Genomic DNA, 17,344 nt, shown 5'->3' on the forward strand with positions numbered 1-17,344 from the left:
TTAGACAAGAAAATTTCCGTTTTAATTGGATGGTGGTGTGGCAATTGATTTATTTCCCCCACATCGCTAATTCATTTGAGAAGCTAAATTGACTGTTCTAATCAACTTAAGAAAAGAGGAAGAAGACGCAATAAAGGAGTTCAGCTTCCTTCTTCCGAGCAGCACTACTGTGAGACTTATCATCATACATGAATGACAAAGCACAATTCCGAGCACTTGTAAAGCAACTTGTTAAACCATGCTATGCTATGCTACTGGACATGATTTATATTAAGTCTGATACAGATATCCAACCTAATACTTGTATCATTCTTTAACCTTATTTCCACTTGTGAATGAAAGAAAAAAGTTGCATGTCATCTCTCAAGATTCACACAGACACAAAAAACCAAAAGCCAGTACTTTCTTGTATTGATCTGAAATGTGTAATATGAGCTGATGCAATGGATTGTCAAACACTTTTGTGTGGAATTTAGGCCCTGAGCATTGATGTTTGGCAAAGTCAACCAAGTCACAATCTTAACCTCATTACACCAGTGATTAAGGTAGGATCACTAGTACTAGTGTCTTGGATAATATACGATCTTTATCATCCGATATCAATAAAAGAAATTAGAGTCTACTATTGGTCTTTGATCGGACCGATAAGTACTAATTAATTAGTATACACTATTTTGAGCAGTATTTTAAATCATACCTCAAGTCTCCATCAATCAGACATGGATGTACATTAGTTCCATAATCTCAGTCAATCATTCAGAGAATCGAAGAGAGAGGGAGAGAGAGAGAGATGTACTCCACATGATCTCCATATATGTAGGGAGGTTTGAGGTTGCTGGCCTCATTTGGACTGTTAGATAAGAACTGGATGCATGTCTATGTTTGGGTGTTTTGATCAAAACATGTGAGAGGCATGAGTGAACCTTCCCCAGAGTTGATACTGTGCCATAGTCACAGCCCCACAGTGCTATGAAAAGAGGAGAAGAGATGATCAACAAAATAGACTTACCAAAACATTGGCTGAATCAACAAACAACAAGTGGCCATAGTAAACGACAGGCAGCATTAAAGAGGGAATCTTGTTGCTGTAGAAACCATGCAACTTTCATGACCTGATCTGCGCAGTAGGTCAGACAAGTGAAAGAAGCATGCACGCATTTGCAGTCTCATCACCATTCTTAAAACTCAGATTTGATGCAAACTATAAGCATTAGTTGAGGTTTCCCCAAGTTTAAAGATCGAAGCAGCCAAACTAAGAACTGGCAGTCTGTCCTCTCAGTTCCATCATGTCTCCCTGGCTATCGGTTGATGGCTTTGCTATGAGTATGTGAGAGTTTGGCCAGCCGTAGCCCACATGATCGATGAGTCGCTGAGTAAGTCGCCGGCGTCTCCAAACCCAATCATTGCCGCGAGGAGCGAGTCACTGTTGCTGCTGCTGTTGTGTTGGACGGAAATGGAATAACTGAGGCTCGAGTCATGAGGCTGTTCGATCAAGCTCGTCATGGGAAACGGCACAACCTTCAGAGGCCGCTGAAGAGGCATCGAGGAAAGCTTGTTGCTGCTGTAAGCATCGGATTCGATGACTGTTGGGAGGAGAGGAGGAGGTGGAGCTGTGTTGTGAGCTGAGATGATTGCCTGCTTTGCCATCAGCTTCTTCTTGAGCTTGGTGTTCCAGTAATTCTTCACATCATTGTCGGTTCTTCCGGGCAGATGCGAGGCAATGACAGACCACCTGATCACAGTCAAACTTAGAACACCACAGTGCAGATGTTGAACTGGACATGGTTGCGAAGATGAAACACTTGGAACCTGCTTCCAAGTCTGTCATAGAGAGTGCAGATGATGGCGTCTTCTTCCTCCGTGAAGCCTCCATGCTTGATGTCCGGCCTGAGGTAATTGAGCCACCTTAATCGGCAGCTCTTGCCACAACGCTTGAGGCCTGCATACGACAAGGAATTGGGAGAGAGAATAACTCGAGAGGTGGAAACTGAGCAAAGAACACGGTTGCAGAATAAGAGAAGGATGAGCAAGGGATGACCCGCTTTGTGGGGCAAAGCGATCCAGTTGCCACCGGTGCCATGGTGGTGGATGTAGCTCTTGAGGGCGGCGTCTTCCTCGGGGGACCAGGGGCCCCTTTTCACGTTGGCCTTGTCGCAGCACGGAGCTCTCCCCATTTCTCCTCTCTTCCCCCTCCGCGGAAGACCGAGCTCCTTATTACGACCTCAAGTGAATGAGGCAAATGGGCGGTTCTGTGTCCTCTCCAGAGAAAGAGAGAGAGAGAGAGAGAGAGAGAGAGAGAGAGAGAGGGCGCAGTAGGGCCTCAAGGCACTGCAGTTCTGTGCTTATATAAAGAGAGAGCCGTCGAACATTGGCTTTCTCTTGCGTTTCCTTTTCGCATATATATATATATATATATATAGTTAACTCTAAGTTAGCAAATAGTTAACTCTAGTTAATCATTGTTAACATGAGTTTTTTTTCTATGGATGGTATAAGAAGATATATGCCAAAGATCTTAATTGGAGTGATATATGATAGATTATAATTTTTAAGAATAAATGTACCATTTCCAAATTCTAAAAGGATACATATATAAAAACTCCTCTTTTTAAATCTATCTTGCCATTACGCTCCCAAAATTGTTATATTTTCTTAAGTTATATTTCCAACTTATACATTCTTTTTCAAAATCAACCTTCATCAATTAATCATATGTTCATTAAGATTCTAGTTGATCTCAATATCTCTAAAATGCTCGATTACCTGATTTTTTATGATGGTAACGAAATAGAGAAAAAAATTATTATTTATCTTACTCACACTAAATACTAATTGAACTTTTATAATAGGAAGAGTACTGATCTTAATTTATAATATCACATTCTATATTAAAATTAGATCGATAATAAGATATCGAAATCGTACTTACCATTTACTATTTGAAAAAAAAAGAAAAGAAGAAAATTTCTACTTTTTTTCTTACCATGAGATATAGTTTAGCTATCATGATCTACATTGTCTTTTGCTCATGATTGGATCGATAAACATGCCATTGACTTTTGCCACCTCATAGTTCAAACCGGATGCAATCATTGTCATGAATTTGTCATAGTTATCTTCATTGACATTGGAATTATGTACGGTTTGCGTTTGCATTAAGTTCTTCTCTTTTTTAGTGGTCTATACGAAGCCTATATAAGTCTACACAAATTTTATTGGTTTGTGGTTTGACTTATTAAGTGAAACGTGAACCAGGTCTAAAGATGTTATGCGTCCATTTATAATCCACAAGTTGGAACATTAAAAGAACAAAGGGATACGACACTCCTCGTTGACTTTTCATTTATTGAAGAAAAAAAGGACAATAATAGGCGATGAGTATCCCACAAGTCGGGATGTGAGCCTTTTTTTTCATTTGGCATGGTTACGGCATGAGTTTGGACTTTAAGCCGGGTTGACTTTTGTGTTGTTCTTTTTTTTCTTTTTTCTTATCTACGATTAAGATTTGTTGTTTTCCGACCATTAGAAAAGTCGTAAGAAATAAGAGTTTTCTTTTCTTTTTTTTTTCTAAATTTTTTTTAAAGAAGGTTATTTTTAAAAACGAGTAACGATTTCTTTTTTGAATTTAGTTAATGTGTTTATGTTTAACTTTAATTTACTCTCATACTATATTATCATTATAGATATTGATGAGACATAATTCGATCATCCAAACCTATCAATAATTACAATAACAAAACAAAATGATCCATCAGAATAGAAATGAATGTAAAATAATAAATTGATGCACAAAACAAATATCTAAAAAAAGATTAAATATAGGAAATTAACTGCTTGATGCTTATTTTGAATCCATCAGATTAATAATGCATGAAAAATAAATAAATCGATGGACAAAACAAAGTTGGAAAAAAAACAAAATATTAAATGATGCTGCCCAGGATCGAACTGGGGACCTTTAGTGTGTAAGACTAACGTGATAACCACTACACCACAGCATCTGTTGTGACCGCGTGCATCATTTAATAATAATAATAATAATATAGGATCTCTCCCAAAGATTGGAAATTGGTGGTGTGAGTGGCCAAATTCCCTCTCGATTTCTTCCTCCACACGCGCGCTACCACTACCACTACCACTCTAATCACCGGAAGCTTCTTCCGCTGCAGCGGATGGGCCTTCGCTTCATGGTGGTCTCCAAGGGATGGGTTTCTACGAAAATCCCGCCGCCTCCTCTCCTTCCCAATCCATGCTCCTCTTTTTCCTGTAAGTCCTCCACTCACTATCTTCTTCTATTCTTTCACTTCTTTCTTCGAGTGCAACTCTTCTTGAAACCCTAATTCACGAATTACTCGGAGTTGCCGTTACTCGCGAGGAAGAATTTTTTGGCGGATGCTCCGAGTAAACGCAAATTTCTGTTAGGATTAGGGTTTTTACTAGCATAACTTTGATTGATTTATCCAATACTCTTTACGGCTCATATGTAGATAAAGGTATCGTTTTCTTTCTTCTATGGCTGTATGCGATAATTGTTGTGATTCCTTGATGTGGTTATCGTGCCGATCATCTCCTTGTTAGAGTTCACATATAAGTTGGGCCTTTTCCTAGTAATTTAAGCTTTCTTGTATCTGATATTAGCGGTTTCCTCTTTTTCCTTGTTTTCCCACTCACTTAGTTTCTTGTGGTAGCATCAGTTACTGCAATGGTGGTGGTGGTGGCTTGGTAACTGTGATAGCAGCAATAGCGATGGTAGCATCACTAGTGGCTGGTAGCTGCTACAGTGGTGGCAACAATAGTGTTGGTTACAATCGTGTGTGAGGTGATCGCATTTCACATGGTAATGGCTGCAACAGCTTGGTGATTTATGTCCATCATTGTGATGGTGGTGGTGGTAGTGGCATGTCGATGGAGTTGAATCGATGACAATAGCAGGCACTGGTGGCAATAGTTGCAACAAAGGTGGTGGTTTTATTCACGATTATGGTGTTGCTGGGTACAATGAGGTTGATGATCATGACACAGTGACGGAGGCAACGGTTTGAGACCCAAATCTGAGCTTCGATTGTGATGCAGAACCATTTTGATCGAAAATTAGTTTAGGGCGTCTTTTGCAATTTTTTTTTAGTCACATGATGACATCTGCTACAATCCTATTTTAGTTATCAAGGCTGTCCAAGAAAAAAACAAAGAAAACTAGATGAAAGGAAGAATGGAATTAGAGGTTTGATTGAACTTTCTGAAGAATGATATGTTTGATTGAAGATAATCATTCTAATAAGGAACTCTTTTCTCTTGATTCAAGGATATACAAAGAGGAACTATACCTATCATATACTTTATCAACTTGAAATATTGTATGACAAAACAAATAGAAAATACATCTACCTTATAAAAGGAAAGAGAAAGTGATTAATATGTTTTTGTTTGTGGAATACAATTTTTTGAAACTAATTTCATTTTGCAATTTATTATCTGTTGTTTTCTTATTTTGAAAATGATTTGCTGTATCAGGATATAATTTGCAAGAAAATGCACTCGATGCCAATGCGATGTCATCATTTGTGTCATTCTAATATGTTTCATGAGCATAAACTCTGTGAATTATCATATAGGGCTTTCACCAACCAATTGATTATGAAGTTCTCATGGCATACCTCTATTTTTTTTGTCTTCTTGTAACTGTGGCTTGTGAGTTAGCATGTGTTGGAAGGAATAGTTAGGAACTATTTGCCATGGCTGCAATTGTCTTGACATAGATAATCTTTTATCATAAAATCATGTTTCCTGAAATGTACGTGATAATCATTATGCAATATATTTTTGAAGGCCTTGTTTCTTTGTTGTTTCCTATACGATAGTCGATATATGTAATAGATATGTAACAGTATGTGTTTGTATTTTGTTACTTGCAGCTGTCTGCTTACTTCACACATTGGGAGTTAGAGAGGTTTATGTTAAATTTGTAAGACTGCCTTTGCAGCGTACTGTTTTAGATGGAGGTAAATTACTACATACATCTACATTGAGAGCAAATGCCTCATTGTTTGGAGAAATACAGAGTGTTGAGGGAATTTCTGATAATGCTCCAGAGGTAAAGGTCTATCTTATTATGTGTCTTTGCTTATGTACTTATCCTTATGATTTAGCTCATGCTGCTGATACCAAATTTTGTTTTCTTCTAAATATCAGGTGAAATTGGATGGATGGTCTTCCAGAATTTGCCTTGATTTGGACAAACAAATTCCAATGATGGAAGCTTCATCTTCTTTTCATGCAAATTTAACAGTGAAAACCCCTTTAGAATTTAACTTATTAATGGAAAATATTGATAGGATAGAAGATCTGATTGCTGGAGCAGACATGGTGAGGTTGGAAAGAGATATTCTGACTCATATAGGAAGTCTTGGAGCTCTGAAATTATTTCATACCTCCTGTATCTCCAGAGCCCTCATGGGAAGCACTGTGGTATACTCAGATTTCATGGTAAATAAGCATCTTAGTGACTGTCCCTCTGAGCCTCTGTTGGATGACAAAAAGGGTAGCACAATTGTCCGCTCTGGTAAAAAGGAAAAGAGAAAACTGAGAAGAGCAAGAGCAATGGAAAAGGCTTCCAAGATGTCTTCTCCACAAATATTTTCAAAGGATAGACACTTACTGAAGAGGTCTTTGTTGTTGGAAAAAACTGTTTCAAAAAAACTTCTTGGCCATTTTGAGTCAGAAAACAGGAGGGAAGTGATTGCTAGAAATGAATCAGAGATGTCAATGGGAGTTAAGGTACTTATCATGCTGCATGGATTTGAAATGCTTCAGTTGTGCAATTCTTAAGAAGGACAAGGTTAATGAGTTTAATTTGATGTACAGGAAATTGCAAACCTAGAAAAAATATGTAAAGAGCTGGAGGAAGAAATTGGGCAACCACCCAGTTATACGAGATGGGCAGAAGCAGCAGGAGTTGATATGAGGACATTGCAATGGCGTTTGCAATTTGGTTGGTATTGCAGAGATGCACTTATAAAAAGTACCCGTTCCTTAGTCATGTTTATTGCGAAGAACTATCGAGGAATGGGGATTGCCTTTGATGATTTACTTCAGGTTCAGAAGATGCATCTTTGTACATTTGTTAAGAAGTTGGATAGTTATCTTTGAATATGTCTTTATGTCCATGCAAACGTTCCACAGGCAGGGTATGTGGGTGTCCTTAATGGCGCGGAAAGGTTTGACATTAAGAAGGGGAATCGCTTTTCAACGTATGTACAATATTGGATCAGGAAATCAATATTGGCAATGGTCGCACGGCATTCCAGAATGATCCAAGTTCCTGTAGGTCATCTTAAGGATATTGAAGATTCAGTACTTTTTGGCATTAGTTTCAGCTAATTTTATTGTGACTTATATAAAACTTCCATTTTGGTTTTTGACTTTTGTAGGTGAGAATGGAAAGCATGATTAAGCGGATACAGAAAGCTAGGAGAACACATTATAACAGGGAAGGAAGACAGCCACAAGACGAGGAGATAGCAAAGTTAACTGGTTTATCTCTAGCTAAAGTTAGACTCGCTAGTAAATGCTCTAGAGCTGTAGGTTCAATTGAGCAGGAAATCAGGGATGGTTGGTGCACAAAATTCAGGGTATGGAAGCTAACCCCAATCTTAGTTTGGAATGATTAATTTATTAGTTAATCTTGGAATATCTATTTGATGCTTTGATCAGTTTCTTTGCTTTGTAGTGTTCGTCATGTTTCTGGGTTGTCTGATGGAATTTGATGTGTATCCAAATAGTGCATTCTATATTAGTCATTGAAGTGTATAGAAGCAGATTTCACTGCTATTTGTTTCCTGCATTATGCATGTTATAGCTTTGTATATGCAATTCACAGCTTTAAGAATCTTCCTTGTCCTTTCATTTTAGTCAAGCTGAAAGCTTTTGCATGTATGCATCTTTTCTCCTTCAAATTTTAGTTTACATATTTTGATGCCTGCCTTGCTTTTGGCACTTTGATAATTGCATTCTGCCAAACATCAATTAAGAGCATAATTTGCTTGGATTTCTTTGAAGGAACTGAAGGTTGGCCCTTTCTTATTGTCTTTATGGATCTTTTTACCAAGAGTATGCTTAACTGGAATTAACTCTTTATCTGACCACAAATTACCAAGAGTATGCTATATACAAGTGTTGGATTGAGAGTTGGGATTTAGATGGAGAGCCATGGTGCCATGACAATGTTGTGACTTGGTGATAAGGGCCCCTTTTTGTTTAGAATTTTTGATAAATTTCAGTATATTGTCATCTATCTACATGCATTATATTATCTTATTATATAGGCTGGTCTCTAGTTTCTTTCATGGCCTTCTGGTTTCACCTAAAAACATGTTTATAAACTAAAAGATGTTAAGTGTATTTTAAAGAAGTAAAGGTGGTTTGATTGAAATAAATCTTTGTACTATGGCTTACTGTCACTGGTCCATTTTATTTCAGTCGTAAGTTTATTTAGTTCTGACCTTGAGAAAGTATACAACGTAGGACCTCTAAAAAGCAAAGCTATAATAATTTAAGCATCTCTATTTACTTTTTCTGATTCATTTTCTTAAGCAAAGTTTTATGGATTTTTGTAATGCTTTTGTGGCTTCATGAACTTGAAATTATTTTTGAACTGTTTACTCTTGGATGTAGCATGACTTCTCATTAAAAGTATGATTTATTCAATTTGGAAAAAAGTATACAATGTATGTCCACTTAATACATGACATTGAATCAAAATTTTCAATCAGGAAATTATAGCAGATGCATCGGTTGGAACTCCAGATGAGGTCATAGAGAAGCAGCACTTGAGACAAGATACTTTGAATCTTCTTCAAACATTGCATCCCAGAGAAAGGCAAGTATTAGCTCTTCGATATGGTTTAGAAGATGGGAGTTGCAAGTCACTTGAAGAGGTTGGAAGGCTTTGCCATGTAACCAAAGAATGGATACGGAAAATAGAGAAGGAAGCCTGGTCAAATATTAGAAACGAAGAGATGCCAAAAAAATTGTCACACTACCGACAGTTGTAGTCTCCCATTAGAAAAAAAGATATGCCTTTGGGCCTATACCATCCAAGTTGAGTTTGACCTATATATAATTATAGTCTATATAACCTTTTGGGCATTCTTTTCTTCGATACAAGAACAGTATGTCGTTCCTGGGAAGGTGTAATTCAAATAATTGTAAACATGGGTTTGATCAAAGGTCCTGGCTTACATTTCAAATCCTCAACACATATAACTAAAAGAGTAGTGTTATTCTTTTACAAGTATTTTCTGGTTAATCTTATGCATTGATGAAAGATTTTATATCAGGTCGGTTTGTTTTAATCTCTGCAAATCTTCCCCCCCTTTTTTTTTCTATATCTGTTGTCTATGTTTTCCCAAAAAAATGCTAAGAGAACCATGAGACTTGATTCCTAAAGCATATTTGCAGGCTTCATACTAGAGCTGCACAATTTTTATGGTTGATGATGCCCAAGTGCAACTTGTTTTTGCAGGATATGAACCTTGGAGAGAAATGGATGAGGGTTGAATGATGTTAATTCTCTAAAATTTAGTTTAGAGGCAGTCTTTGGAGCCAGATGTGGATACCTATGTTATTAAATAGGGTAGCAGTAGCGAATTAAGCGTTATGCATTACCTAAAGCTGAAAGGGGACACAAACATAGAATGTACTTGCTCATATGATGAAGATTTATGGGACGGATGATGACATAGAATGTCATCAGACGACATTACAAACCTATAACCAAATTAGTACAGAAAAGCTTCTCTTTTAGAACAATTATAGAACATCTAAAAATATTATCAAAGTAAGTAAGAGTTTGAGCGGAAGTGTTTCTCATGAAAATATGAATGGAATACATATGGTTGTTACTTTACAGTGCACACAGAAGCAGCAAGATGAGAGGCAGCGAATATGAAGGTGGACATTGGAAATCCTCTGCTCTTTATGTAAATTTATCTGGTTCGATGTTAACTTGTTCATTCCAGTAAATCCTTATCACAGGTATCTTTCAGGTGATAGTTGAGCTGCTTTATGGTGCAGTATATTTGATTGCATACTTAAACTTTTTTCAGCTTTTTTTGCTTTGAAAGTCTGCATAACATTTAAACAGAAGTGTTTCTCTCTCTCCAGATAACTTTTCAGTAGCTTCTTTCTTATTGTATAGTCAGGGTTATCATGTGTCTGATGGAAAACTCTACTTCGAATCTGATTGGAAATCTGTTGTTGTTCAGGAAAATGATAGTGCTGCTGTCAACTCATCCCGCCCACCTACGTTGAGGAAGGTACCTACGCAAAAGTATCAACAAACAACAGACGTAGGGGGTCATCCCCCCAAGAGTTCCAGTAAAACATATCATCACGACTATTCATACTTTAATCTATCATTGGCATCACGTCATCGACCGACCGCTTAAGTATAAAACTCAAAGCCCTTAAGTCAAACAAGGGCAAGCGGGATATATCTAAACCCTTCTGAGCTCTACCAAACCTCATCCACCTACTCTATTAATTTGAGCTTCCGAGGGATCGGGTTGGGATATCCCCTGGACTTGTGCAGGACCTAGGCACATCTAAGAAGCACCTCGGAGCAATGTTGTGTGCTTCCAAACAAGGCCAAGGCGCACCTCGAGATGACCCTGAGCCTCCTTCAACAGATAAGTCGCTCCTCGAAACGATCGTGGATCAGTCGTTGAGATCCTGCAATACTTTGAGAGTCCACCTGCCACCTCCACTGCTCGTTTGGGTTGTCACGCCTGTCCCGACACTGACCCCTAAAATGTATCTGCGCCTTCGAGATCGAACCAAGCTATGTTGACTCTCTAGCCAACGACATCAAGGAAAAAACATTTTGACACTAGAATGATGACTCAAATGTCATAAGAGCATCCATCCACAACTCCTCCCGACAAACGCTCCAACAAGGAAGCATCGTCGCTGGCACTTAACGCCTTTGGGCAAGGAGGACAACCACCTTTCTTTCCTCAGGTGGATGCCTTCGGCATAAACACCAAGACATTACTAGCGTCTTTTCACTTATCTGTTCAACAGATAAAGGTATGATCGGATAGATTGTTCACTAGTAACAACAATAATAGATCTTAAATGGTGAGCTATATTAATCTTTTGTCATCATCGAGCATGTTGTACTCATAGAAAATAAAGGAAGAACAAAACCCAAAAGCTGGAATCTAAAAAAATAATTTAACCAAATAGATCGCTTGACTCAGTTTATTTTGTTTTGGAACTTTTGGCTTATCAAGATATAATAAATTACCAATTAACAACATTGGTTTCAGCGAATTCCATCCGATAAGTACCAAAATCTTAGCTGCTTTGTGATATATCTATATATGTATTGCTTTGTGATTTCAGATGACTCTTCTTCTTGGATTGCTGCCCTCGTTAGCACTGGAGCTACGACAATTTCCTTTTCCTTCAGCCGGCAGTGCCGGACGAGTGTTACGAACCGCATATGCATATAAATATAGATCGCTCGCCACGATACCAATCACCGTATTCTAATAGGCTTCGTGAAACATGGCCTTCCGTGATCTCCGCAATCCCTTCTTCTTCCTGCTTCTCGCATTGGCTACTTCGCCAGTAGTTCTTGCAGGTGATCCCGACATCACTTCGGACTTCGTGCTCCCACCGAACACCAACGCCGTCGATGGCAGCTTCTTCACCTTCACCGGCATGCGCAGCCTGCTGGACTCGTCCCCGCCGACCAACTTCACCGTGCTGAAAGCTACAATGGCGGAGTTCCCGGCCCTCGGCGGGCAGAGCGTCTCGTATGCTGTGCTCACCTTCCCTGCTGGCTCGGTCAACCCCCCTCACACTCATCCCCGCGCCGCCGAGCTTCTCTTCCTCATCGACGGATACCTCGAGGTCGGATTCGTCGACACCGCGAACAAGCTCTACACGCAGACGCTGCAGCCGGGGGACTTGTTTGTGTTCCCAAAGGGACTCGTTCACTACCAGTATTGCAACCGCAAGAATCCTGCAATCGCCATTTCTGCCTTTGGGAGTGCAAGTGCTGGCACTGTATCGGTTCCCAAGGCTGTGTTCACGACGGGCATCGATGACGGCATCCTTGCCAAATCGTTCAAGACCGATGCCGCCACCGTTGATAAGATCAAGGCTGGACTTGCATGAAAGACCAGAATTCAAATCTCGTGGAAGCAGTCTTACAAATTGATTTGATCGAGTTGTTCAAGAGCAGGCATTGTCTTCTCTTAGTATATCAATAAAATTACGAGCGTGTTTCATCATGAACTATGATTGCTTGGAAAATTCAACTTGTTGATGTTATACCATGCACTTCTGTTACTCGATGCTATAAATATGATTTCTTCATTGAAGATCCACATTCAATTTTTTATGAAGTAAATTTTGGTTTACATGATTAGATTTTTTTTCTTCTTCATATTTGGTTGTCAAAGTATTGATCTCGTACAAACAGCATTATATATATATAACTCAATGTTCCCCGACTCTTAGGGATCATTACAACTCTCCTTTTCACCATGCATTTCTTTGAAATATTCTTTTCATACAATATTCAACATGTCTGTTTTCATTCTATCACATCCTGCATGAAAACACAATTGCACAAGTTAAATACAAATTAAATCCTTGAAATATTTAAAACAAAATCCTTGAAATCAAATAACAATATATTAGATATTATCCAAGAAAATCTTTATTTGATGGGTAAGGGCATGGTCCTCCGATTCAAAAATCACAATAATGTCAATTTACAAGAAGAACTAAACTTGTTTCTTCTCTCTTCCTATCAGGATCACTATCAACGATAGATTAAGGACAATAAGAGATGAGAAAAGATTTATAATCTCTCGATGACTTGCTCATGTGACTAAAAGAAAACGAGAGAATATCTACGATCTCTCAATAATGTCATATATCTATATTTTCATACTAAGTCTGATTCTGTTTATTTATAAGCGAAAGTAAATTATTCAAGATAAGTAATTATTAAAGTCTCTCCCATCAAGATCATATCATAAAGAATTATACCATAATTAAAATTTTATTTTATTGATTGATAATCAACATCAAAATTTTTAATTAGTATATCTTACCTAATTAAATATCATTACCCTAATTTTGCATAAATATTACACAACCAATAAGAGAAATGTATTGAGCTTAGTACCTCGAAGTAGACACGATAATTACAAAAGAAAGAATGGAAAAGATAGAAAAGATGCACTTAAATCGAAAGATCATCGAAGACGGCATGCCTCCGCTAATTGACGCTATTCTTCGATGGCCTTGAGAGGAAGTGAAAGAAGAGCATGTGTCAACATGCCAATGAAACACTTGCCTATTTATAGGCAACTCAGCAATCCTAAAGGGAATAGGAAAGCCCTACTTCTTCATTTCAAATAATAGTAAAACAAAAAAGTCTTCCTCCGTCGCTTACCTCTCGACCCACCATGGGGCCCACCATGACCTGACGTAAGACCACTATGACGTCCAATAGAAAGGCGGGTATCTTCGAGCCCTAATATCAAACGAACTACGTAGTCTGCCCTCCTCATTTATCTTGCTAATTGACTATGGGCCCAACGTGACCACACCACTATAGTGGCTTCTCGTTGGATAGGACCAATTTGACTTGTGACGTTAGTAATCATCCTAACTTTTTCGAGACAAGTCAAAATCATTATTATTATTATTCTATTTCAGAAAGCTCTCTTTGATGTAGCTGATAGCAAAGTTATTATCAAAAATTTCAAACTAAAAAACTATTGTTTAGGCAATTTACAATGTCTATTTTTGAATTAATAAGATCTAATGCATTAGTACTCGTAACTGGATGGGGCCTCTTAGTATGGGTCCCCTCTCTAGGCCCCTCGTATTTGCTAACTTGGACCACTCAAATCAATGTAGATGAGGTTGATTTGATCATATCATATCGAAATTAGAATCATAACTTTCTCGAATGAAGTTAGAATCACTATTATGACCTCACTCCAAAATGTTCTCTTCGAGTCCTATGCGATTGACTACAAATTAGGCATCAAAGATTTGGACCAAAAAGTCATTGTCCAAGTAGTCTATAGCATCAAATTCTATTGCTTGATACAATACAAGGTGAGGCAAAAAGAGTGCAACACTAAAACTTTCTAACGAGTCACTCATCCTATTATTACTTTTGCCCACATTCCTCTTTTGTCACCCGACGCCTAAGTGCACATCCCCATCCGCAGTGGGCGAGGCGTATCCTATTGTGGGTATCCTCTCACGTGTACCTTTGATATTTGTTGACTTGGATCACCTGAATCGGCTCAAATGTGATGGTTTCATGTTGCGTGAGGTTGATTTGGCTAGTTGTATTGAAATCATCATAACTTTGTTGAATCTTGAATGAAGTCAGAATTGCTATTATGACCCATTCCGAAAAATTATCTTTGGGCCCTAAGCATCGAAGATTTCAGACCAAAAAATCATTGTTTGGATATATTTTGATGTCAATTTCTATTGTCAACGCAACAAAAGGGGGTGCAAAATGAGAACTTCCAAATGAATCACCCATCCTAGTATTATTCTCGCTCTTAGTACGCTGAACTTTGGAGTTTTGGTGGGATCTAATACATAAATTTTAATATAATCACACCCATTCCTTTTTAGACCACTCGAATCGACTTGAATGGGGGTGGCTTTGTGTCCCGCAAGGTTTATTTATATAGCTTCTCTACCAAATTAATACAACCACAGATTCATTAATGCAATGAAAGAGGCATGGAGGAAATCTGCGTGAATTAGGTGGAAATCTCAATGTATACCTTCGAAGCACAGTGTGGCCAACAAGACAGCATTTGCAAGTGGGAAAAGAGAGGGGGAAAAACATAATCCAAATATTTATTAAGAACTCACAAATTAATTTAAATAAGAATATTAAGATGAAACTAATTCAATTATCAAAAATAAGAAGAGGTACGAAGAAAATTTTATGCAGTAAATACTTCTTATAATAACAAGTCGCTACGAATGTTTCTTCTATTATTATCGTTGTCATCGTTACCGTCAGTGTTTATCAAAACATTATTTTACTGGATATTTATTTTACTAAAAATAATAATATTTAGATTAAAGAAATAAGGCAACATCTAAATTAAAGCCTACGAAATGTTGCTCGATTCCTCTAAAGAACCACTCTAGAATAAGTAAGGAAAACCAAAATTACACACACAAGTGTCTTTATTTTCTTAATTATTACCTTAAATTAACTAAGTATACATCTCTTACAATTAATCTCTATTAGCTATTGTAAGTTAATTGTTATTTGGAACTCTAATATACATTTGTACTCTCTTATAACTTATTCTGATGTTGAAAATTGGAGTATTTATGTATTTTCAATATTTTATATACCATTTTGACCTGAACAAACTAATATTAACAAATCATTTGCATTTTTGGGATGGTTGTTAATGACTTGTAACATATATGAGATGCTATATTAAAATTTATAATGACAAATATTTGTCATTCTTAAATTTTACGAGTGTGTATATATATATATATATATATATATATATATATATATATATATATATATATATATATATATATATATATTCTCATTTTATAGTATGATTTCTCATCAGTTATTTCCCCATTCAATCAACCAACAAAAAGGGACAAACAAAATGAATGGATCCCAAACAGCAACTTATCACAACAACCTACTATTACAATTTTCCTGGTTCTGCACATTAGATTCTATTGCTATCTGATCCTAGAATGTTTGGTATATCAGAATCGACTATCTCAGCTGCTTGGATAATGATTAGATCAAATTTAACTTGTGTTAAGCTTCATTAAGGATAAGTATATGAATTGTGCTTTTAAAGCCTCCATGGAACCCTTACTCCACATACTGCTTGCGTTAGAACCCTCGAAGACTGAGAAGAGGTGTTGATTCTGATTGAGAAGGTGCATGCAGTTGGCGTAAAGAGGCAGTGATACCATATCATGAACAATCTTATTACCAATACAGCAAGCCCGAATAAATGAACAGAAACTTGGAGGTACATTCTTCAAAGCACAAGCAACAGTGGCAGCAACAGAAGAAGAAGGAAGAAGAAGAAGAAGATGCACGAGGGAAGGAGAAAATGGGGGGAGAACCGTACACCACCAGGTACCAATTAACATACACCAACACCAACACCATCATCATCATCATCATCATCATGTATCGAGATGTGCAGATGCATGGAGTTAATGGCGGCGTTCAGTATCGATCAGATGACGTAGTCGGACCACAAGTTGTGATCCAAGTTCAGCCCCGGCAGGTCCTCGTGGCCCGCTGGGCTGCCGGTGCCCCCCACGAGCCTTGCCGGGTTCCCAACGGCGGTAGTTTTCGGCGGCACGTCGATAAGCACGACGGCGCCGGCCCCGACCTTGGCCCCCTCCCCTACCCTGACGTTCCCTAGGATGGTGGCCCCGGCGCCGACGAGCACCCCGTCGCCGATCTTGGGGTGGCGATCGCCGGTGGCCTTTCCGGTGCCGCCGAGGGTGACGTGGTGGAGGATGGAGACGTTGTCGCCGATGATGGAGGTTTCGCCGACGACGATGCCGGTGGCGTGGTCGAGGAGGACGCCGCGGCCGACGCGGGCGGCGGGGTGGATGTCGACTCCGAAGACGTCGGCGACTCGGGACTGGAGAACGAGGGCAAGGGGGCGGCGGCCCTGGGCCCAGAGGAGGTGAGCGGCGCGGTGAGCCTGCAGAGCGAGGAAACCCTTGAAGTAGAGGAGGCAGTGGGAGAAGGAATGGCAGACAGGGTCGCGCTGGCGGGCGGCGAGGAGGTCGGCGACGGTATCGGAGAGGAGAGACGGCGCGGAGGAGAAGGAATGGAGGAAGAGATCGTAGAGGAGGGTTGGGGAGCACAGCTGGTTGGCGAGGTGGAAGGCGAGCGACCGCGGCAGCGACGGGTGGGACAGCACGGTAGCGTACAGGAAGCTCGCCAGCGCCGGCTCCTCCTCCGCGTCCCGGTGCGCCTCCGCCTTTATCTGTGCCCACACCCACGACTCCGCCGGCGGGAACGTAGGGATCGATGACTGTGCGCCATCGGTGTCGGTAGTGGTGACGCCACCTTCTCCTCCTCCACCGCTGCAGCTGCTGCTTCCTTCGGTGTTCATGTGGCCGGCCGTTGGCATCTCTCTCTCTCTCTCTCTCTCGTGTGCATATATATGAGAAGGTTTTCTTCCTCGAGACAATGTCTTCAACCATGTTGGACTTTCGCAGGTGTATGTAAGGAACGAAGACGAGATGTGACGTTGGATTT

The 17,344-nt window shown here is 39.2% G+C and overlaps 4 protein-coding genes and 1 non-coding gene across 5 annotated transcripts; 2 read left to right on the forward strand and 3 right to left on the reverse strand.

Moving 5' to 3' along the window:
* Positions 1–990: 990 nt before the first annotated feature.
* LOC103980382 (transcription factor RAX2) lies at positions 991–2,286 on the reverse strand. The gene is made up of 3 exons (XM_009396774.3): positions 2,039–2,286; positions 1,810–1,939; positions 991–1,732 (listed from the first exon to the last, which is right to left on the reverse strand). Exons 1-3 carry the CDS (start codon positions 2,172–2,174, stop codon positions 1,318–1,320), a joined length of 681 nt encoding a protein of 226 aa, XP_009395049.2. The 5' UTR covers positions 2,175–2,286; the 3' UTR covers positions 991–1,317.
* A 1,642-nt stretch (positions 2,287–3,928) lies between these two features.
* TRNAV-UAC (transfer RNA valine (anticodon UAC)) lies at positions 3,929–4,001 on the reverse strand. The gene has a single exon. It is a non-coding gene; the product is annotated as a tRNA-Val (tRNA).
* Positions 4,002–4,101: 100 nt separating this feature from the next.
* Positions 4,102–9,334, forward strand: LOC103980380 (RNA polymerase sigma factor sigC). The gene is made up of 7 exons (XM_009396773.3): positions 4,102–4,266; positions 5,913–6,091; positions 6,190–6,774; positions 6,862–7,092; positions 7,180–7,320; positions 7,428–7,628; positions 8,769–9,334. The coding sequence occupies exons 1-7, from the start codon at positions 4,173–4,175 to the stop codon at positions 9,048–9,050; spliced, it is 1,713 nt and encodes a 570-aa protein (XP_009395048.2). The 5' UTR covers positions 4,102–4,172; the 3' UTR covers positions 9,051–9,334.
* A 2,234-nt stretch (positions 9,335–11,568) lies between these two features.
* LOC103980538 (germin-like protein 9-3) lies at positions 11,569–12,209 on the forward strand. The gene has a single exon (XM_009396973.3). The coding sequence runs from the start codon at positions 11,569–11,571 to the stop codon at positions 12,181–12,183; it is 615 nt and encodes a 204-aa protein (XP_009395248.2). The 3' UTR covers positions 12,184–12,209.
* Positions 12,210–16,023: 3,814 nt separating this feature from the next.
* LOC103980378 (probable serine acetyltransferase 1) lies at positions 16,024–17,256 on the reverse strand. The gene has a single exon (XM_009396769.3). It carries the CDS (start codon positions 17,214–17,216, stop codon positions 16,302–16,304), a length of 915 nt encoding a protein of 304 aa, XP_009395044.2. The 5' UTR covers positions 17,217–17,256; the 3' UTR covers positions 16,024–16,301.
* Between the last annotated feature and the right edge of the window lie 88 nt (positions 17,257–17,344).

Source organism: Musa acuminata, chromosome BXJ1-4, assembly GCF_036884655.1.
Source record: "Musa acuminata AAA Group cultivar baxijiao chromosome BXJ1-4, Cavendish_Baxijiao_AAA, whole genome shotgun sequence".
Lineage (NCBI taxonomy): Eukaryota > Viridiplantae > Streptophyta > Magnoliopsida > Zingiberales > Musaceae > Musa > Musa acuminata.